The sequence below is a fragment of the Bombus affinis genome, chromosome 6 (genome assembly GCF_024516045.1).
Source record: "Bombus affinis isolate iyBomAffi1 chromosome 6, iyBomAffi1.2, whole genome shotgun sequence".
Taxonomy (NCBI): Eukaryota; Metazoa; Arthropoda; class Insecta; order Hymenoptera; family Apidae; genus Bombus; species Bombus affinis.
In genome coordinates this window covers 9,002,713-9,018,891 of record NC_066349.1, presented here as the reverse complement: position 1 = coordinate 9,018,891, position 16,179 = coordinate 9,002,713, and the positions used below count along the sequence as shown (strand labels likewise).

Here is a 16,179-nt window from a genome sequence, read left to right as displayed (position 1 = left end):
TAAACTTGTTATCTCTAAAACTCAGACAGAAAGCATCTCAGAGCGTATTGTGTAAAGTTGTTACAAAAGGAAAAGTAAAGCATATCAAACTTGACAATAATTTTATATTCCATACATGGTATTATTGTGTGATAAATATTTACACTAGAAATGTCAAGATTTAAAAACAAAAATTTGTAACAAAAAAATAACGGACATAGAAGAAGGCTGTTCAGTGTACGATAAACAAGAAACTTCAGCAACTGAAAACGGCATGGAAACACATGAAAAGCTATTTACAAGCAAATCAGAGTTGAATATTATAAATAAGCATTAACGTAAGGGTAAAAAGGAAAGAAATTATCGTTGACAGCAGAGAGTGAAACTGGACCCGATGGAACAGTTTGGAAAGAAATAGATACAAGTCCCAAACCTGTTAGGACATCAGTTCATAATATTTTTAGGGATATGCTAAACGACATATAATGAAAGGACAAGAAAAGACGGCATTTTATCTTATCATTGATCACCGTATAAGGGATCATATAATAAAATGTACGGAAGAAGAAGCATTTAAAGTATCGGGGACTAAGAGGGAGCTAGATGAAATAAAACTAGATGCATTTATTGCTCTGCTATATGCCCGCTGTGCATATCAGGCAAAAGATTTAGATGTCTCATATTTGTGGAATAAAATTTGGAGACCTGCATTTTTTTCGGAAACAATGAGCAGGAATGACTTTGCTGAAATTATGAGGTTTATACGATTTGATAAGAAGAGCGAAAAAAGCCAACGTTTACAAACAATAAATTTGCGATGACATCTACAGTACGAGGTCAATTTACAGAGAATTCACAAAATTGTTATAAACTTAGTGCATACGTATAAGTAATCGCGGGAGATAAACCATGCAATAAAACTACCAAGAAATTCAGATTCATTACTACAAAAAACTTATCAAGCAAAAAGTTGTAAAGGTTACAAAATTACGAAAATTTGCTTAAGATGCGGAAAATGTTTATGCGGCAAATGTACATCTGATGATAATATAATTTGTAAAAAATGCAGCAAAGTCGAATAAGATATATCTCTATATAAATAAAAGTGTAATTCTATTTGTCTATAATTAAAATTAAACAAAAGTAAATTTGGACGAAATTTTATGAAAGTTCATCATTTTATATACATCTATTTATAAAGTAACCATTATCTAAGTTAAATCATAAAAATTACTTCTTTAATTACCGGTAACGTTGACCGCACACGGTAGGAATAGATATACACGAAGTGTTGGTAGTTTTAGTGTTAAAAGTAAGTGATGAAACCAGAAAGGTTTGTAAAATATCAAAGGGGAACATGAGAGAGTTGCATGTGCTTAGTCCTATAAAAGAAAATAGATAGATATTAACAACGGGGACAAGATAATTGACAATGGGAATATCATTTAAATTGATTTATCCTTAAATTATTAAAAAGGCTTAATGACATAATTCTTTCTAAAATAAATACTTGTGGAAATTTGATGAATTCAAGTATACTATGTAAAAATGTGATTAGATTCTTTGTAGAGAGAAACAAGATAGCGTGATGTACTTACCAATAACTTGATTGAGTGCACCAATAATATTTTCTTTAATCAAAGAAGAAGATAAATCGTTTAATTCATTATATTTTTTATGTTACTTAAATTTAGATTAATATCAAGTGTCACGAAAAGTTATCATTGAGAATACTTCACAAACAACAACGACCTTTAATTCTGTGGTGCGTTTATTCCAATATCTTTAACAGTGCAGTCGAAGAGTGAGTGTGAAGAAAATCAGGATTCGAAGAAAATTAGAAGACCGTTGAACGTTGAAGTTTTGAAATCTTGCGAAAATGATTATCACGATATTATTCTCCTTGTTTCTTTTCGTCAGTTTGCACTATATTGTTTTGCATTATGGAAGATATGGAAGAATAATAAATTCGTTACCAGGGCCTCCGGTGTTACCTATTATCGGGAATATACATCATTTCCTAGTTTCATCAAGTAAGGAGAAAAAGCAATTATATTTCTAAATAAATTTTATTTTATTTGAAAATTTGAGCAATTTTATTTGACTTGAATAACAAACACGTTTGAAGTAATAGATCAACAATAATATGCTTCGTTCATATTTGTTATGTATTATAGGTGATCTTTGGATCCTTATGAACAAACTGAGCGATCAGTATTATCCAATTTTTAAACTTTGGAGTTTCACAGCTGCACTTGTTCATATTCGTCATCCAAACGATTTTCAGGTAATTAAAAAGAATACTAGATATTTATAGTATTATTTATCATATCTGGATGCACAAGACATTATTTCATCATTGCGAGAAGTTTAATTAACTATTTTTTACAATTATAATTAATTCCACGTAACTAAAATTTTAATAGCATTAAACAGACATTAAAAAGAGATTAAATATTCAATTTTTTGCAAGTAAGTTAACTACATACGTTTCTTAATAATAGAGATCTATTAGTTTTTCTTTTTCGTCATCTAGACACTTCTCGGAAATATGAAATTTACTCAAAAAGGTTATATGTACAATCTTCTGGGGCCTTGGTTTAGTACCGGACTTCTTACCAGTTCAGGTATTACTTTTATTTTTCGTTAACTGCGTTTCTTTTTCTAATAAAATACTAATTTTTATTTTCGTTGAACTTATTCAACTTTATTTCCTTGCTGAATTTTAAACGCCAAGTACAATTAAGTAAATAAATAAATAAATATAATCAGAGGGAAGAAATACACTTATGATAGGTAATAAAAATCTAAGAAATTTTTGAAGAAGTAATTATCCTCTTTGCAGGACGCAAATGGCAAATTCGTAGGAAAATATTGACACCTGCTTTTCATTCCGACATGCTTAACAAATTTGTTGACGTATTTGTAAAGGAAGGAGAATACTTGGTGAAATCATTGAAGAGCGAAGAGGGAGTAGTCGTGAATGATTTATTGCATACCATTAGCAAACATACTTTGAATATGATCTGCGGTAATTTATGAAATATATGATAATCCAATAATTAGAACATTGAAAAATTCAGCGATTGAAAATGTATCGATTGACATATATATATGAAATGTATACGGATGAGACGTCGAAACAAGTTCTCTTTTAAGTATATTGAAAAAGTTACGAAAAATTGTAAATTGTTAAACTGTGAGATCTAGATTTAAAAAATAGCGACAGAAAATTATACAGTTAGAATCTTTTTAGATCTTTAGGAGTTTTTTAAGTTTCTAGAAATTTACCGATAAGATCAATCGATAATTTTCCAGAAACTGCAATGGGAATTTCTCTGAAGGACGGAGATGAATTTCAGCACAAATATCTTAAAGCCGCGAGTGATATGGAAGGAGTCTTCGCGTACAAGTAAATAAAATTTGATAGATAATTTTTACATCCTATTATGTTACATAATACATGCCATTATGATGATTTTTATAGAACTGCAAGGCCGTGGTTATTTTATGATTTCCTCCTCAAATTTGACCCGAAAGGATGGAAACAGTGTAAACTACTTAAAACATTACACGGTTTCACTCGAAAGGTATAAATGTTGCTTTTAATCATATCTTTTCTTATAACAAGTTCATCGTTCGTTTGTAAATAGGGACATTGTACCATTTTTATGCCAACAAAATTATCGATGATGAATTTAATATTTCGGCCCAATTTGATTCATATTATTCGTACGATAACGTAGGATTTTTTTTATTGATTATCCTATATGATAATTTTATTGATCGATGGATCTATTTACAATGAATTAAACAGGAAACGATGGTTATTTAACGTGAACTAAATACAGTAATGTGCAATAACTAAGGCAACTAAATAGTTAATTCACAACTATCGTCACCACGGTTCCAACGCTCTCTTTCATGCGGATCATCCTCCTCAACAACGCTGACAACACTCTGACTTCTCAACTCACTACTGCCTGTTAATTCGTCTTTCTCCCTTAAGCATCCCTTTATCTTTTCTCATAGCCTCACCACGTACGAAGTTTCCAAACCCTTTTGGCCTGTCGGTACTCAGGCTTTCTCGCAATATTGTTTATGGTTCACCCGATATTTCTTAGACAATTTGTCCACGATACTAATGAGTTCGATAATATGTTGTAGATAATCCAAGAGCGAAAAGAATATCACTATCAGAGCAACGGCCGATGTCCAACTGATTTCAACAAGAATTCAAGTGATGATAATGACAATGTTGAAAATAATGACGTTGGAAGTATGTGAGATAAAAAGTTTAAATACTTTTAAGAACATGTATAGCTTAACATTTTTTGAAATGTTTTTGTTTACGTTTAGTACGTAAAAGGAGACTGGCTTTACTTGATATACTCATAGAAGCTCATCTAAATAATCTGATAGATGATGAGGGGATTAGAGAAGAAGTTGATACATTTATGTTTGCGGTGCGTTATACATACATGCTTGTTTTTTATTTTTTACATTTAAACACGCTTGATATACATTTTTAATTCTTATATGGAAAAATAATATCGTAATGGGTGACTTATGGAACATAATCTTTTTTAATAGGGGCACGACACTACCGCAATAGCTGTTTGTTACATTATAATGCTTCTGGCTGAACATAAGGAGATTCAGGTGACTTTTAACTTTCTGTTTCAGTCTTATTTCTTATTATTAAACATTACTAATTATACTTAAACTTTCTCATTATTATTTTTTATATATGCGTGGCAACAAACGCATAGAACGCGCTTAATTTGTTAAGTACAGATAACTAGTAAGTTATAATATTTAATAAGTAAAATAGATATTTGCTTGGGTTCCATCATTCTAAGACGTGCTCTTAAAAATATGAATTTATATATATATATATCTGCAATCTGTCTATTGTTATAAATATTATACTATTACGTAAACTTTGTTTTATACGATGGATATACAGCGATTATGTTATAGGATCGAGTTAGGGCTGAAGTAAAGGCTGTATGGAAAGAAAATGAAGGGAAATTAAATATGTCTACTCTGCAAGATCTTTCATATCTTGAGAGGTGCATTAAGGAATCACTTCGACTTTATCCAAGCGTGCCTCGTATAGGGCGTAAGACAGAAAAGGAGCTAAAATTAAGTAAATATCGAATTACTTTATATGAATCACAGAATAATTATGTTTCAGTGTTTACTTTCATGATAAAGTACAACGAAACTTTCATATTTTAAGGCAACTGTAGATTACCTTCGAATACTGAAGTTCTCGTGGACATATATAGCATTCACAGAGATCCACGATACTGGCCGAACCCGGATGTCTTTGATCCCGACAGATTTTTACCTGAAAATTCCGAAAATCGACATCCTTATGTTTATGTACCTTTTGGTGCCGGCTCAAGAAATTGTATCGGTAAGAATTTTAAGTTTAAATATTTGACAATATATAGATTTTACACGAATATAGACGACCTTCTTTGAGTTTGACTTCTTTGAGAACAATACATTTTTTGTATTGATAAATGAAGCGAATGTCTTTGCAGTTGGATTGCAAGTAACGTATTGATTCGTAAGAAACGTAACGATTCTCTTTAAAAGATTTTTATGTCGCTTTTGGTAGGAGATTGACTACTTCTATTATTTTCTTTTTATGTAGATTTGCATTTCATCAAGTTCTTTTACTTCTTGTCTTTGTATTTTATTCAGAAAAGAAAACGGAATATTAACGTTCAATTAGCATCAATGAGTTATAAAGTAAACGACAATAGTTGTAGTTACGTAACTTGAATTTTAACGAAGTCCTCCGAGAAATGAACTTTTTAACGTAAAGTAAATCTTCTTTGAATAATTGAAAAAGATATAATTAATTTTTAATTCGTAGGAAAACGATTCGCCATGTTGGAGTTAAAAATTATAATGAGTTTTCTCTTAAATAATTACTTCTTTGAACCCGTGGACTATCTTAAGGATATATCCTTTCTAACGGGCATAATAATGAAACCAACACATCGGATTCGAACGAAATTCATTCCTATTAAGGATACATGTTGATGTTGGATATATGTTGACCTTGTAAACAGCAGTGTTGATGCTAGTAATTATAACAACAATGTTTGATTTATGTTGCAAATATACCTGATACAATCAGGACAAGGATGTGTGTACATATATACACTGCTGTTATTTTTAAAATGATATAACGGGTCATATGTTAATTCATACTTACTTTGATTAGTTTTATTATTATAATATAAGTTATTATAATAATATAATATAGTTATATTATTATAATTTATATTTATATATATATATATGATTATATATAATTATTATTATGTTATATTTATTTAAGTTTATTTATTATTGCTTAGTCCGTGCCTTTCGGCTTTGGACGAACTTTCGGTTTTACGTTTCTTATATCTTTTATTTAAGTTATATAGTTATATTATTATATTAATATAAGAGTTCAATTAATAAAGGTACATTTTATTAAGCAATAATTAAAATTCCGTTCGAAATAAATGGTGTTCGAATAAACAGAGTTTTGTTGTTTATCGTTTATTTATTGATTAATAAAATGAGTATGGATATTTTGCGAAAGAATAAATAAGAACAACATAAGGTTTAAGTTGACGATCACTTTTAATAGTTGAAATAGGAAAACAATGTACAGATACAGAATTTACATTCCTAGCCGACGAAGGTTGCTAGATAAAATTTTAATCGTGTAGTAAAAAATGAATTAAAATAAAACAGTACACTTAACGAGTGGCTTAACATTGTATCTTCTTCTTTATCTATTCGCTTATCGGTTAGTCATTTACCTAGTTACGATGACTGAATTATTTAGTTATAATTATGCCTTCTCTGTATAGACACACAGGTGTGAATACGTAATGGAGATTCTTAAAAGCTATACAATGTTTGTGTTTTATCTCTTTACTTTGGTTTTAAAGTAAGGACTAGTATGTTGAGCTTCGCTCTGTCTCTGTGTATAGAAATGAATAAGCAAATAAAAAAATGAATCGATACGACGAATTCTGGCGAAGTTCCTTCTTCTGTAGGGGAAAAAAGGGGCAAAGCTCGATAACCTTAAGCCACGAGAGGCGATGTTATCGTGTTAAGTTAACGATTAAAGATGCGTGCGAAGATTATTCAAGTATATTCGATGAGCGTTGCTCTTCGCTTTTATACGCCGTGACATTATATTCGGGGAGATACGATCACATTCGCTATGAGCATATAGCTTAAATAGAAGTTAAATTACGAGTATAAACATCGAATACATCGTAATACGACGTACACAATCGAGTATTCTTCTTGTCATCCTATATGATTTATGGTCGCGTGAGATGCACGTACGAAAATATTCGCGGATATGTTATGAACGAAAACAGCCTCTCAAGAGCTTTCAAAATATTATTTTAAACAAAATGATATGAATTATACAGTAGCGTGAATCATTCGATGTTAACCCATTAAGGACCAATGTTGCATTAACGTAACATTTTATTTTCAAATTTTCAAGACATTCGAATTTTCAGAATTTCAAATTTGTTACTATGCAATAATATTGCGCTTACGTATTTTACACGCATTATTTCATTGCTTCGTACTGAATGGGTTAAACACGGTGTATTGTACAAGTTGATGGAATCATAAGAGAATCGTGAAATTCATTGAAGTATGTTCCAGAGAATGGCGAACGATATATCCCGCGAATAGTCACGTTTAGGAATATTACACGCGCGACCATAATATTACACATTCTAATTAATTTAAGTGCGATGAAGGCACGAGGCGTGTGTTATTGAATCTTGTGCAGAGGGTGCAGTGAAACAAGCACAAGGAGGGGAATAATATTTGTCGAGCATTGCCAGGTTCGCAGTTCGCGGCTTATCTATCAATATTTTTCCTTAAGGCGAATCAACGTCAGAAACGTTATCGATGATATCTACACAGACGACAAGCGAAGCTCACAGAGTAATGTTATACCGTTTAGAATTGGAAATGTAATTTAGAATTAGAATGTAAAAATACTATGTATATATACAAGTAATTAATGCGTACCAGTTGCTTGGTAGCTTAGTTTATATTACACGATTTTCTTTTTCCTCCCATTCTTTCTTCGCTTTTTTTTCTCTTTCGTCGGAGAATTCCTTCTTCCCCTCTCCGGTAATTTTTTTTCTTTTTTTTTAAATCGGTTGTACTTATGAACAGCGATGATTGCTCCAAAGAATGACATTGCATCGTAAATTCTGATCAGAAAAAATTAGCCGTATCGGCGGCCCGCGTAACAATAATATCGTTCTCATTAAGTTTCATATATTTATACATCAAGAATGTCGATTTTTGTTTATTGGCACACAAACGGAAGCAACATATATCTGATGATACGCTTAACGATATATCGTTTCTCAGTATCGCTCGATATACGCGATATATTTTTCTCTTTCTTTTGTTTGGACGCGCAAGAAACCTACTTTGAGATTTTTTAACCTTTAAATTTTGCATCGATTCTTATTATTCTGATTTGTAACAAAGCAAACGTTTAAATAAATTTTCGATCGAATACTTTACAGGTTCAAAGTTGTTGATTTCGTTAGTCGTTTGCTACTTATCACATAACTATGCAAATTTTGAAAAAGTACATTCGAAAAAGTTTCTCAAAGCGATCGCTCGTTTTTTGTTTCGAGCGCGTGATTTCTCGCCTGTCGATTCGCAATGAAACGCAACAATCGATTATCGAGATTGAAGAATATCGTAATTGAATATTTTCCGTGTTTCGTTCTAACGAATAAGAAATCCGAAATCGAATATAAAATCGAGTCGTCTGAACAGCATTAAAAAATGACAAAAAACGGCTCGTGTATTTTATAAACCAGTCTTCGCCTCTTGTGTGGAAATGGTAATTTGGAACGGATAAGTTCGTTACGGTAAAATTCGTCACGTCACTTTCGGCGATTTATTGTAAACTCGCGAGTTTCGTCGCAACTTCATGCCGTTTCTGCGCAGCGCCCTCGCATTATAAAATTCAACGACATGTAAGTATAATCGCAATAGCATCGTCGGCGAGAGAATCATTCTTCTTTCTTTTATATTCGTCTTTTTTTCCGTTGTATGTTATATCCTTCTTTTAAAAGAGGAAAGAATAGAAAAAACGAATACGAAGAAAAAACATCAAAAGTCGATACGAACATTTACCTAGTTACGAAAGCTCTCGATCGTTTTTCTTAAATTTGATATTTTAATTCGTTTATGCATTTCATTTCTTTTTCAATTTTTTCCCTTTTGTTTTCTTGTCTATCTAAGTTTCATATATGTACATTATATACATGTAAAACGGTTAATTTATATATATATATATATCCTCGTATCTTAATGATTGTATAATTAGGATTGACTATGTCTTAGAATAATCAACGGAATTATTAATTATTGTGTAAAATATCAAATATCGTACTGTTAGATGGTATGTCCATCTCCAAGGTACCATTTTGGACGAATATCGGTCCGTCTAACATGCCTAGCACTTTGATGAGCAAATACTTTGGAGATTACATAATCTAATAATATCAGGTAATATTAGGTATAGATGATTTTCGTTAATTACAAATATAAAACATGTATATGTAAATAGAATTCTTAATTATGCGCAAACATGATCTCTAATTGAGCATACGTGAATTTTATCATCAGTCTAAGCCGAACGGTGCGGCTCCATACACAACAGTAGCGGTTAACAATACACGTTTCTTTTTTATTTTCTTTAAGCTTTGTAGAATCTACCGTAACAAATCAGTGTCCTCCCCGATTAATGAAATAACAATAGCGCATGCTACGAAAACGTTATTATTTGTAAAACTTTCAAACAGTTCTCAAGCATAAAACACACATGACAACGGCGCAGAAAAGTATACAATATATCGATTCTGTGAACGACACCCTTCCGGTTTCTTTATCTTTCCTTCCTTGTTTGCTGCATGTGCAAATTCATTCTTTCGTTTTCCTTCCTATGTTACGTGTGCGTATTCAAGGATACCCCACACAGAGACACCACAGGAAACTCGAAATCGATCCAATTCACGAATCGATAGCTCGATCGATGATCGCGGTAGAACGGAGAGTGAAAATAGTGTAAGATGCGATTGATTGTCGACAACTATCGTTCACGCTGCATCTGATTTCGAGACTCCGACGTAAGTATGATTGCTCGGGATATACATGCCTTTCTACGCAGCGATTCTCGTGTTAATTTAATTTCGCGCAGTTTGGCACGAGTTTCAATTTAGCGCGTGCGCGCGAACGTGTTTATGCTTGGATATGCGAGTGGCGCCGCCGCGTCATTGCGTATCTGTAGAGCAACCTTACTTATTACGTATTCCTTAACTTATATCCATACGATACGCGAGCCAAATTAGAAGCGGAATGACAGTTACCAGGGACGTGCGTAGTTTTCTCAACGTAATCTTTCGATGATCATACACAACATAGCGAACATCGATTCACGTTCTTTTCTTTTCTCTTTTCTCTTTTCTTGCTCTCGTTATCTCACTGTTCGAATTCATTGGAAGAAATTCCGATTGGGCGCGTATCGATCGTAACGATCTTCCTTTCATGGAAATTGAACGAAACTTACACCTTATTGACCGACTTTTTAATACGAGCTTTTGTCACTCGTGGCGCTTCACGCGTCATCGTGTGTTCGCGAGACTCTCTCTCTCTCTCTCTCTCTCTTACAATAGGCCAAACATATGCAGTGTCTTTTTGTATCTCTTTTTTTTTTCTTTCTTTTCAAAAATATATGTCGACTACTTAGGCTTTCGATAAACGGAAAGACGTTGTCTCGTCCGATAACTGGAATAATTCTTCCTCTTTTTTTTCTTTTCTTTCAGATATAATACGTGGCCTAGCGTGTAATAATCCTATACAATACTTCATTATAGCTTAGGTAAAGTGAGACCCTCATATGATCCATTTTCTTTAATTACTTGTTTTTTTTCTGGAGTGTGTGAAACGCTGAGACATATCGCACTATTTACAAGGATAATCAATTTTTAATGGAAACAAATGCAAAAATATATATATATAAACATTTAGTTGAACTACGTTTTTTCTGTCTTATAGTTTTGCATAAAGATCCCCACCTTTTTTTATGCAAAAATGCAACTTCTAACTTGGCTGTGCCAGGGAAATAGTTTACTCTTAACTAAACTCATACTCGTATAATTAAACTTATGTACTATTGTCTTTTTTGAAGATATCACTACTCCAAGACACTCACTTTTACTTCTTTGCTTTCTACCTGTTTGTCTGTCTTTCCTACTTCTTTTCTCTTTCTTTAAATTTCTGTTGTGTATAGATTTCACTGATTATGTTGATTATATTTCCTCTCAGAATTTTTTTTTTTTTTTTTTTTTAGTAATATCATATCGTTTCGTTGCGATATTATACCTTCGTCTGGATAGAATATATAGATGGCTTTTAAGTTATTACCGTTTTGGAAAAATATGTGTAGCAACATGTCTTTTTCCTTTCTGTCAATAATAAGTCAACCGTTTTCACGTGATATAATAATTGTCATACCAATTAAATATAAAAAAGTCGTGTTTCTTCGCGGCACAGAAATAAAAATTTGGCAGTGACATCGTATCGTAATATCGTAATTACAAAGAAAGTTACTTACTAGCTATCTTTATAAATACCACTGCTAATCGATAACTAATAATATTTGTAAATATTTGGCATATTATTTTTGTAAATTCAGTCGCAAATATCATCGATCGTATCGCGTAATAATAAATCGTTAATAATCGTTTATTTACTATAAAACGTGCCAGAATGATAAAACTACATATAACAAGATAGAAAACAAAATTAGCACTCGCTGGATGTCACGTGAAAACCGTTTACACCATAAATATTCTGCTTATTATTCGTTCGTATTTGTGCTGTAATTGTAATTGTAACATAACGAAAGATCAATTATTTCCATCGGAGAAAGGAAAAACTTTTCCATCGCACGCATGAAATAGAATTAACGCGTCAATTGTTTTGTAGTATTCGTCATTTTGTTTCGCGCCAATTCTCTTGACAATAGTGGCGTACAATACAGCGCCTACGTAAATGTGTTTCACGATACAATGCAATCAATTAAACTATTCGTATTAATATTGACTTTAGGAATTCGGCAGTGAGAAATCGCAATTTCTACGTACTTCAAAATTCACAATTCGAAAAAGTAAAACGTTCGCTCGATAACGTTCGTAAAAATAGAACAAGTTACGAGTCGGAAATAAGATGAACGATCTAAAAAACTTATGATATGCAAAACACATTTCGTATCTACATATTTGTCTGTAGTATACAGAAAGCGATACTCGCGAAGAGAAAGAAACAGTTGTTCAAATTTCGGGTCGAGTCTGTTCTTGGAAAATTGAGTTTTATAGAAAGATTCGTTCGCATCACTCTCCTAACCACGAGAGTCGAAAGAAGCGCGCGAATCGCGTCTCAAATGCGAGCCTCTCAAAAGCCAGACTGATCAACTCCGCCTTTTATAAATTTCTTAATTATATTATATAAGTATACGATTAACATTCAATTCTCAAGAAACAAACGATTTCCATAAGTTCATTCATCGCAAGAAAACCATATAAATAGGTGAATTTGGCAAAGTAGCGTTTGTAACATCATCGCCTTTCAATTTACGGAGTACATCAACGTGGCTTCTGAACGATTCATGTGTCAAACAATATATCGATCTGCCAAAGTATAATAAGCTCGAGAAGGCCGAAGCGAAATCACTTGTACATTTCGTGCATTGTCTTAGAATTCCCTTACCTAAACGTCTCTTAGCATTGTAGTACTTATCGTGCAATTTGAGTTCGTTCCTCAAACTTACACGTTTCCATCCATCGACTATACGTAGCCTACTTCATTTCTCGTAACTAGCTTTCCTGCTTATCGCATGTATCACCATTTTTTCCTCTTCGAGTATGAAAGGGTTCACACCGTTAACACAGAGAACGCGTCTTGTAATGAGCAAGAGGGAAAGGGAAGAAGGAAATCAGTTGGACTGCTATACATCGATTGCAAACGTCGTCAACTGTTTCCCTGTGTAAAACGATTGTCTCGCTTCCTCTTCAGAATTTCAAACAAGAATCTGTCCGCCAGTGCATCGATGTTTTGTTGGCTAATTTCAAAACGAAATTGTGGACGGTCGGACTTAATTATAAAAAATAAAAAAAAAAATAAAAATAAAAAATGGAATAAAAGGAATCGAAGAGATTACGCGAATTACGTCGCTACACAATAATGAAGTAGCACTACTGTGTTCATTAATGCTGCGACTGATGCGAAATCTGATAGGGCCTCGATGGTATTATCGATTTAAATTGAGATTACTTTCAAAAGCGCTATTTTTCGAAAGATATCTTACTGACAAATAACTAGCATTCATCGTGTTTTGAATTTCTTTAACAAAACGAAAAGAAGTATACAAGTGAAACTGATTATATCGTAAATATAACGTATTCTTCAAAGAAGAATCTAAAGGTCGTTATATATAATGTTGCGGCTCGTGAAGTTCCCTGATATTTCGTTTCATTAGTACATTTCCTCTTCCTAATGTACGTATTTTAATTTACTGTTGGATCGCATGAGTATATCCAGTTGATGTACCAACGAGTAAAACGTAACTTAACCCGACTATACAGTCCGTAGCGTACCTCTGTATCCTGTTCGGCGAAGAAACGAGCACTTCGAGTCGAGTTTCTTCCATCCATAAGTTCGTCGTTTTCCATTTAGTTCACGTTTAAAACGTTTTTACGTATCACTACGAAGTCGTCACAAAGAAGTAAAAAACTGCACGAACAAGCGCGACTAAAAGCCATAAAACTAAAAAAGGGAAAAAAGGAAATGGATATAGAAAAGAAGAAAATAAAGAAACCACTGACAGCATGCTAGAACTGTGGTGTCACGGAGATATCTTCCGAGTCGATTGCAGCGTGCTTGTTCACCGGCCGTCGATCGTTCTTCTTAACACGTGATATGCGAAAAACGTAATTGTACGATCGATCCATAGTACGATCCAAGTTCGAGGTACGTATCTTCGATAATCGTGTCGGCGAAAAACCAACGAAACCAGCGCGTAAGGAATGCATTTACTGCGTCTTGCAACGGCGTTACCGCGTGCTTCTTAAAAATTACGTATAGAAACCGCAACATCTCGGTTCCTTTATCTCTCTCTCTTCCTATTTACATACTTCTGTTACTTTCTTTCGTGTTCAAGGAGGATAATATGTACGAGAAAAGGTCGTCGGAGCACCCACACGAAACTCATGATCGCACACAAACGTAGCCGAAAAAGATTCTGCGATTCAAGGTCCTCGCACGATATCGAACCGATATAATCATAGTACATGTAGCTTAGTGTGACGCCGGGAACGATGAACGGAGGTTGAAGATCCGCGAAGTAGTTCCATGGTCAACAGCCACAGGTCGAGATGTGTATTAGAGCCGGGTGGTTCTTTCTGTCACGGTGATAGTCTCGTCCCTTGGTACAGCACGGTATTTACCACGCACCGAACTAGGGCCGAATATCGGTGATCCTCAGACAAGATGGCCATCGATATCAGAATAAGCTGGTGTAGGGGTGAATGTTGATAATGGGTGGCCATGAGTGTGCGCGTTGCTGGATACCGACCGAGCGAAAGTGGTAGGTGGTGGAGGTACCGATGGTGGTATCGGTGATTTTGAGCCAGCGGTCATCACGGTTACATCCGGTGGCGGGACTGGACGTGGTAGGGTCCTGCTACGTGTCAGCGTGCTAGTCCCGCTGCCCATGTGGCTCGACATCATATGTCCGGTCGGACTCATGGATGTATAATAACTACCCGAGCCTGGTTCACCAACCACCGGAATCGGACTATGATTCGTTTCGTAGCCCATGTAGCGGCCATTGTCGATCTCCACACTGTAAAAGTTCACGTCGTTCGGCGGCGCTGGGCTGGGGTTTCCGATGTAACTCGATTTTGAAACTAAAACGAAGAGAAATTGTGTTGAGTAAGCATTTTTTCGTGCGAAGAGAGGCGCAACTTCGGAGGTTTAATGCTTAACTTTCACGGTGAAATAGAAATATGTTAATTTTCTGATAAACCCTGTTACAGCTTTGAGTTCTGAAGAACTTCTGACAAGGCTGCTGAAGGAATTCTACGTTCGAAGGATAAGATCTTCTAAAATTTCTGAATGGGAACTTTAAGAAATTTACCAGAAAGTGTACCACTGGCCGTTGTTCTCTGCGGCGGTGAATCCATACTCATCGGTGGTTGAATGTGGTTGCTACGGCGACCAAGAGTTCCTTGATGATGTACCTGCATCTCCATGTTCCCTTTCCCAAAATCTTGTATAGTTTGATCTATCAAATACGTGCTAGCTGCGGTTTTTCGTCCTTCGTCCTGTTACGTCGGTGAAAGAGAAGAGAGAAAGTGTTTCGTTAAATTAAACGTATCCAGAGTTAAGGAAAACCTGAAATTTTTCTATGAAATTATTAACGAATAAACGCAACAAAACGAATCATTAATCGAACAACTTCCTGGAATTTTGTGTTCCTACTGTTCGTAGCGTATCAGTATGAATTGTAAATAAGTACTTTACCAGTTTCACATGCATTAAAGCGATACTTTGCGCTGCTGTATCGACATTAACTTCATCATTCTGATACATTACGAGTATTCTCGGTATGTTTTACGTGCATGGAAACTACCTCTAAACATCCACCCTGTAACCTGCCTATATTTAAGGGTACTGCAAGAAATGAAGTTAAGATTCTCTTAAAAATTGAAGTATTATTGGTAGAGTTCTGATTCAAACAAATTCGCACTACATGGTGAAGCTTTAAAGAAAGATTCTCTAATCGTGAAACAAACTAAGATGTAATATTAAAAGAAGAAAAAAAAGTAGAACTACGTGTTGAAGCATAAAAAAAATTGTCTAATTGTGAAACAAAGTAAAATATGATATTGAAGGAAAGAAAAAAAAAAAAAAAAGAAAGACTACCAATCTACATGATGAAATACCAATGCAAAAGATTGGAAGATTCTAAGCGCGATTTCTATGGAGAGAAGGAACGAAAAAAGAAAATAATAGAAGCGAAGGGGGTCCGAAACGGAAGCAAAACGGAACAGAAAT

At 34.0% G+C, this 16,179-nt stretch overlaps 2 protein-coding genes and 1 long non-coding RNA gene across 7 annotated transcripts in view; 2 read left to right on the top strand and 1 right to left on the bottom strand.

Annotated features, from left to right (window-relative positions):
• Positions 1-1,711: 1,711 nt before the first annotated feature.
• Positions 1,712-6,532, top strand: LOC126918015 (cytochrome P450 4C1-like). Its single transcript, XM_050725547.1, has 12 exons — positions 1,712-2,012; positions 2,157-2,266; positions 2,516-2,606; positions 2,825-3,010; positions 3,298-3,391; positions 3,467-3,569; positions 4,147-4,258; positions 4,339-4,445; positions 4,573-4,641; positions 4,963-5,131; positions 5,225-5,404; positions 5,873-6,532. The coding sequence occupies exons 1-12, from the start codon at positions 1,859-1,861 to the stop codon at positions 6,040-6,042; spliced, it is 1,545 nt and encodes a 514-aa protein (XP_050581504.1). The 5' UTR covers positions 1,712-1,858; the 3' UTR covers positions 6,043-6,532.
• Positions 6,533-6,614: 82 nt separating this feature from the next.
• LOC126918008 (nephrin) overlaps positions 6,615-16,179 on the bottom strand; it is a 482,531-nt gene continuing 472,966 nt past the window's right edge. For 3 of the 5 annotated variants that reach the window (XM_050725524.1, XM_050725523.1, XM_050725525.1), the window contains exons 17-18: positions 15,260-15,446; positions 6,615-15,029 (exon numbers count right to left, since the gene is read on the bottom strand). In XM_050725524.1, coding sequence (XP_050581481.1) covers positions 14,602-15,029; positions 15,260-15,446 — 615 coding nt within the window. In that variant the 3' untranslated portion in view covers positions 6,615-14,601. Of the gene's footprint in view, positions 15,030-15,259; positions 15,447-16,179 lie in introns of those variants that run through there. The other 2 variants (XR_007711189.1, XM_050725527.1) reach the window with 2 other exon arrangements.
• Positions 14,934-16,079, top strand: LOC126918024 (uncharacterized). The gene is made up of 2 exons (XR_007711192.1): positions 14,934-15,054; positions 15,159-16,079. It is a non-coding gene; the product is annotated as an uncharacterized LOC126918024 (long non-coding RNA).

Bases quoted from the DNA above. Each gene is read 5' to 3' on its own strand.
- LOC126918015 (XM_050725547.1), top strand. From the start codon at position 1,859: ATGATTATCACGATATTATTCTCCTTGTTTCTTTTCGTCAGTTTGCAC. The intron at 2,013-2,156 runs GTAAGGAGAAAA...TATGTATTATAG, and splicing joins TCATTTCCTAGTTTCATCAA to GTGATCTTTGGATCCTTATG. The intron at 4,446-4,572 runs GTGCGTTATACA...CTTTTTTAATAG, and splicing joins TTGATACATTTATGTTTGCG to GGGCACGACACTACCGCAAT.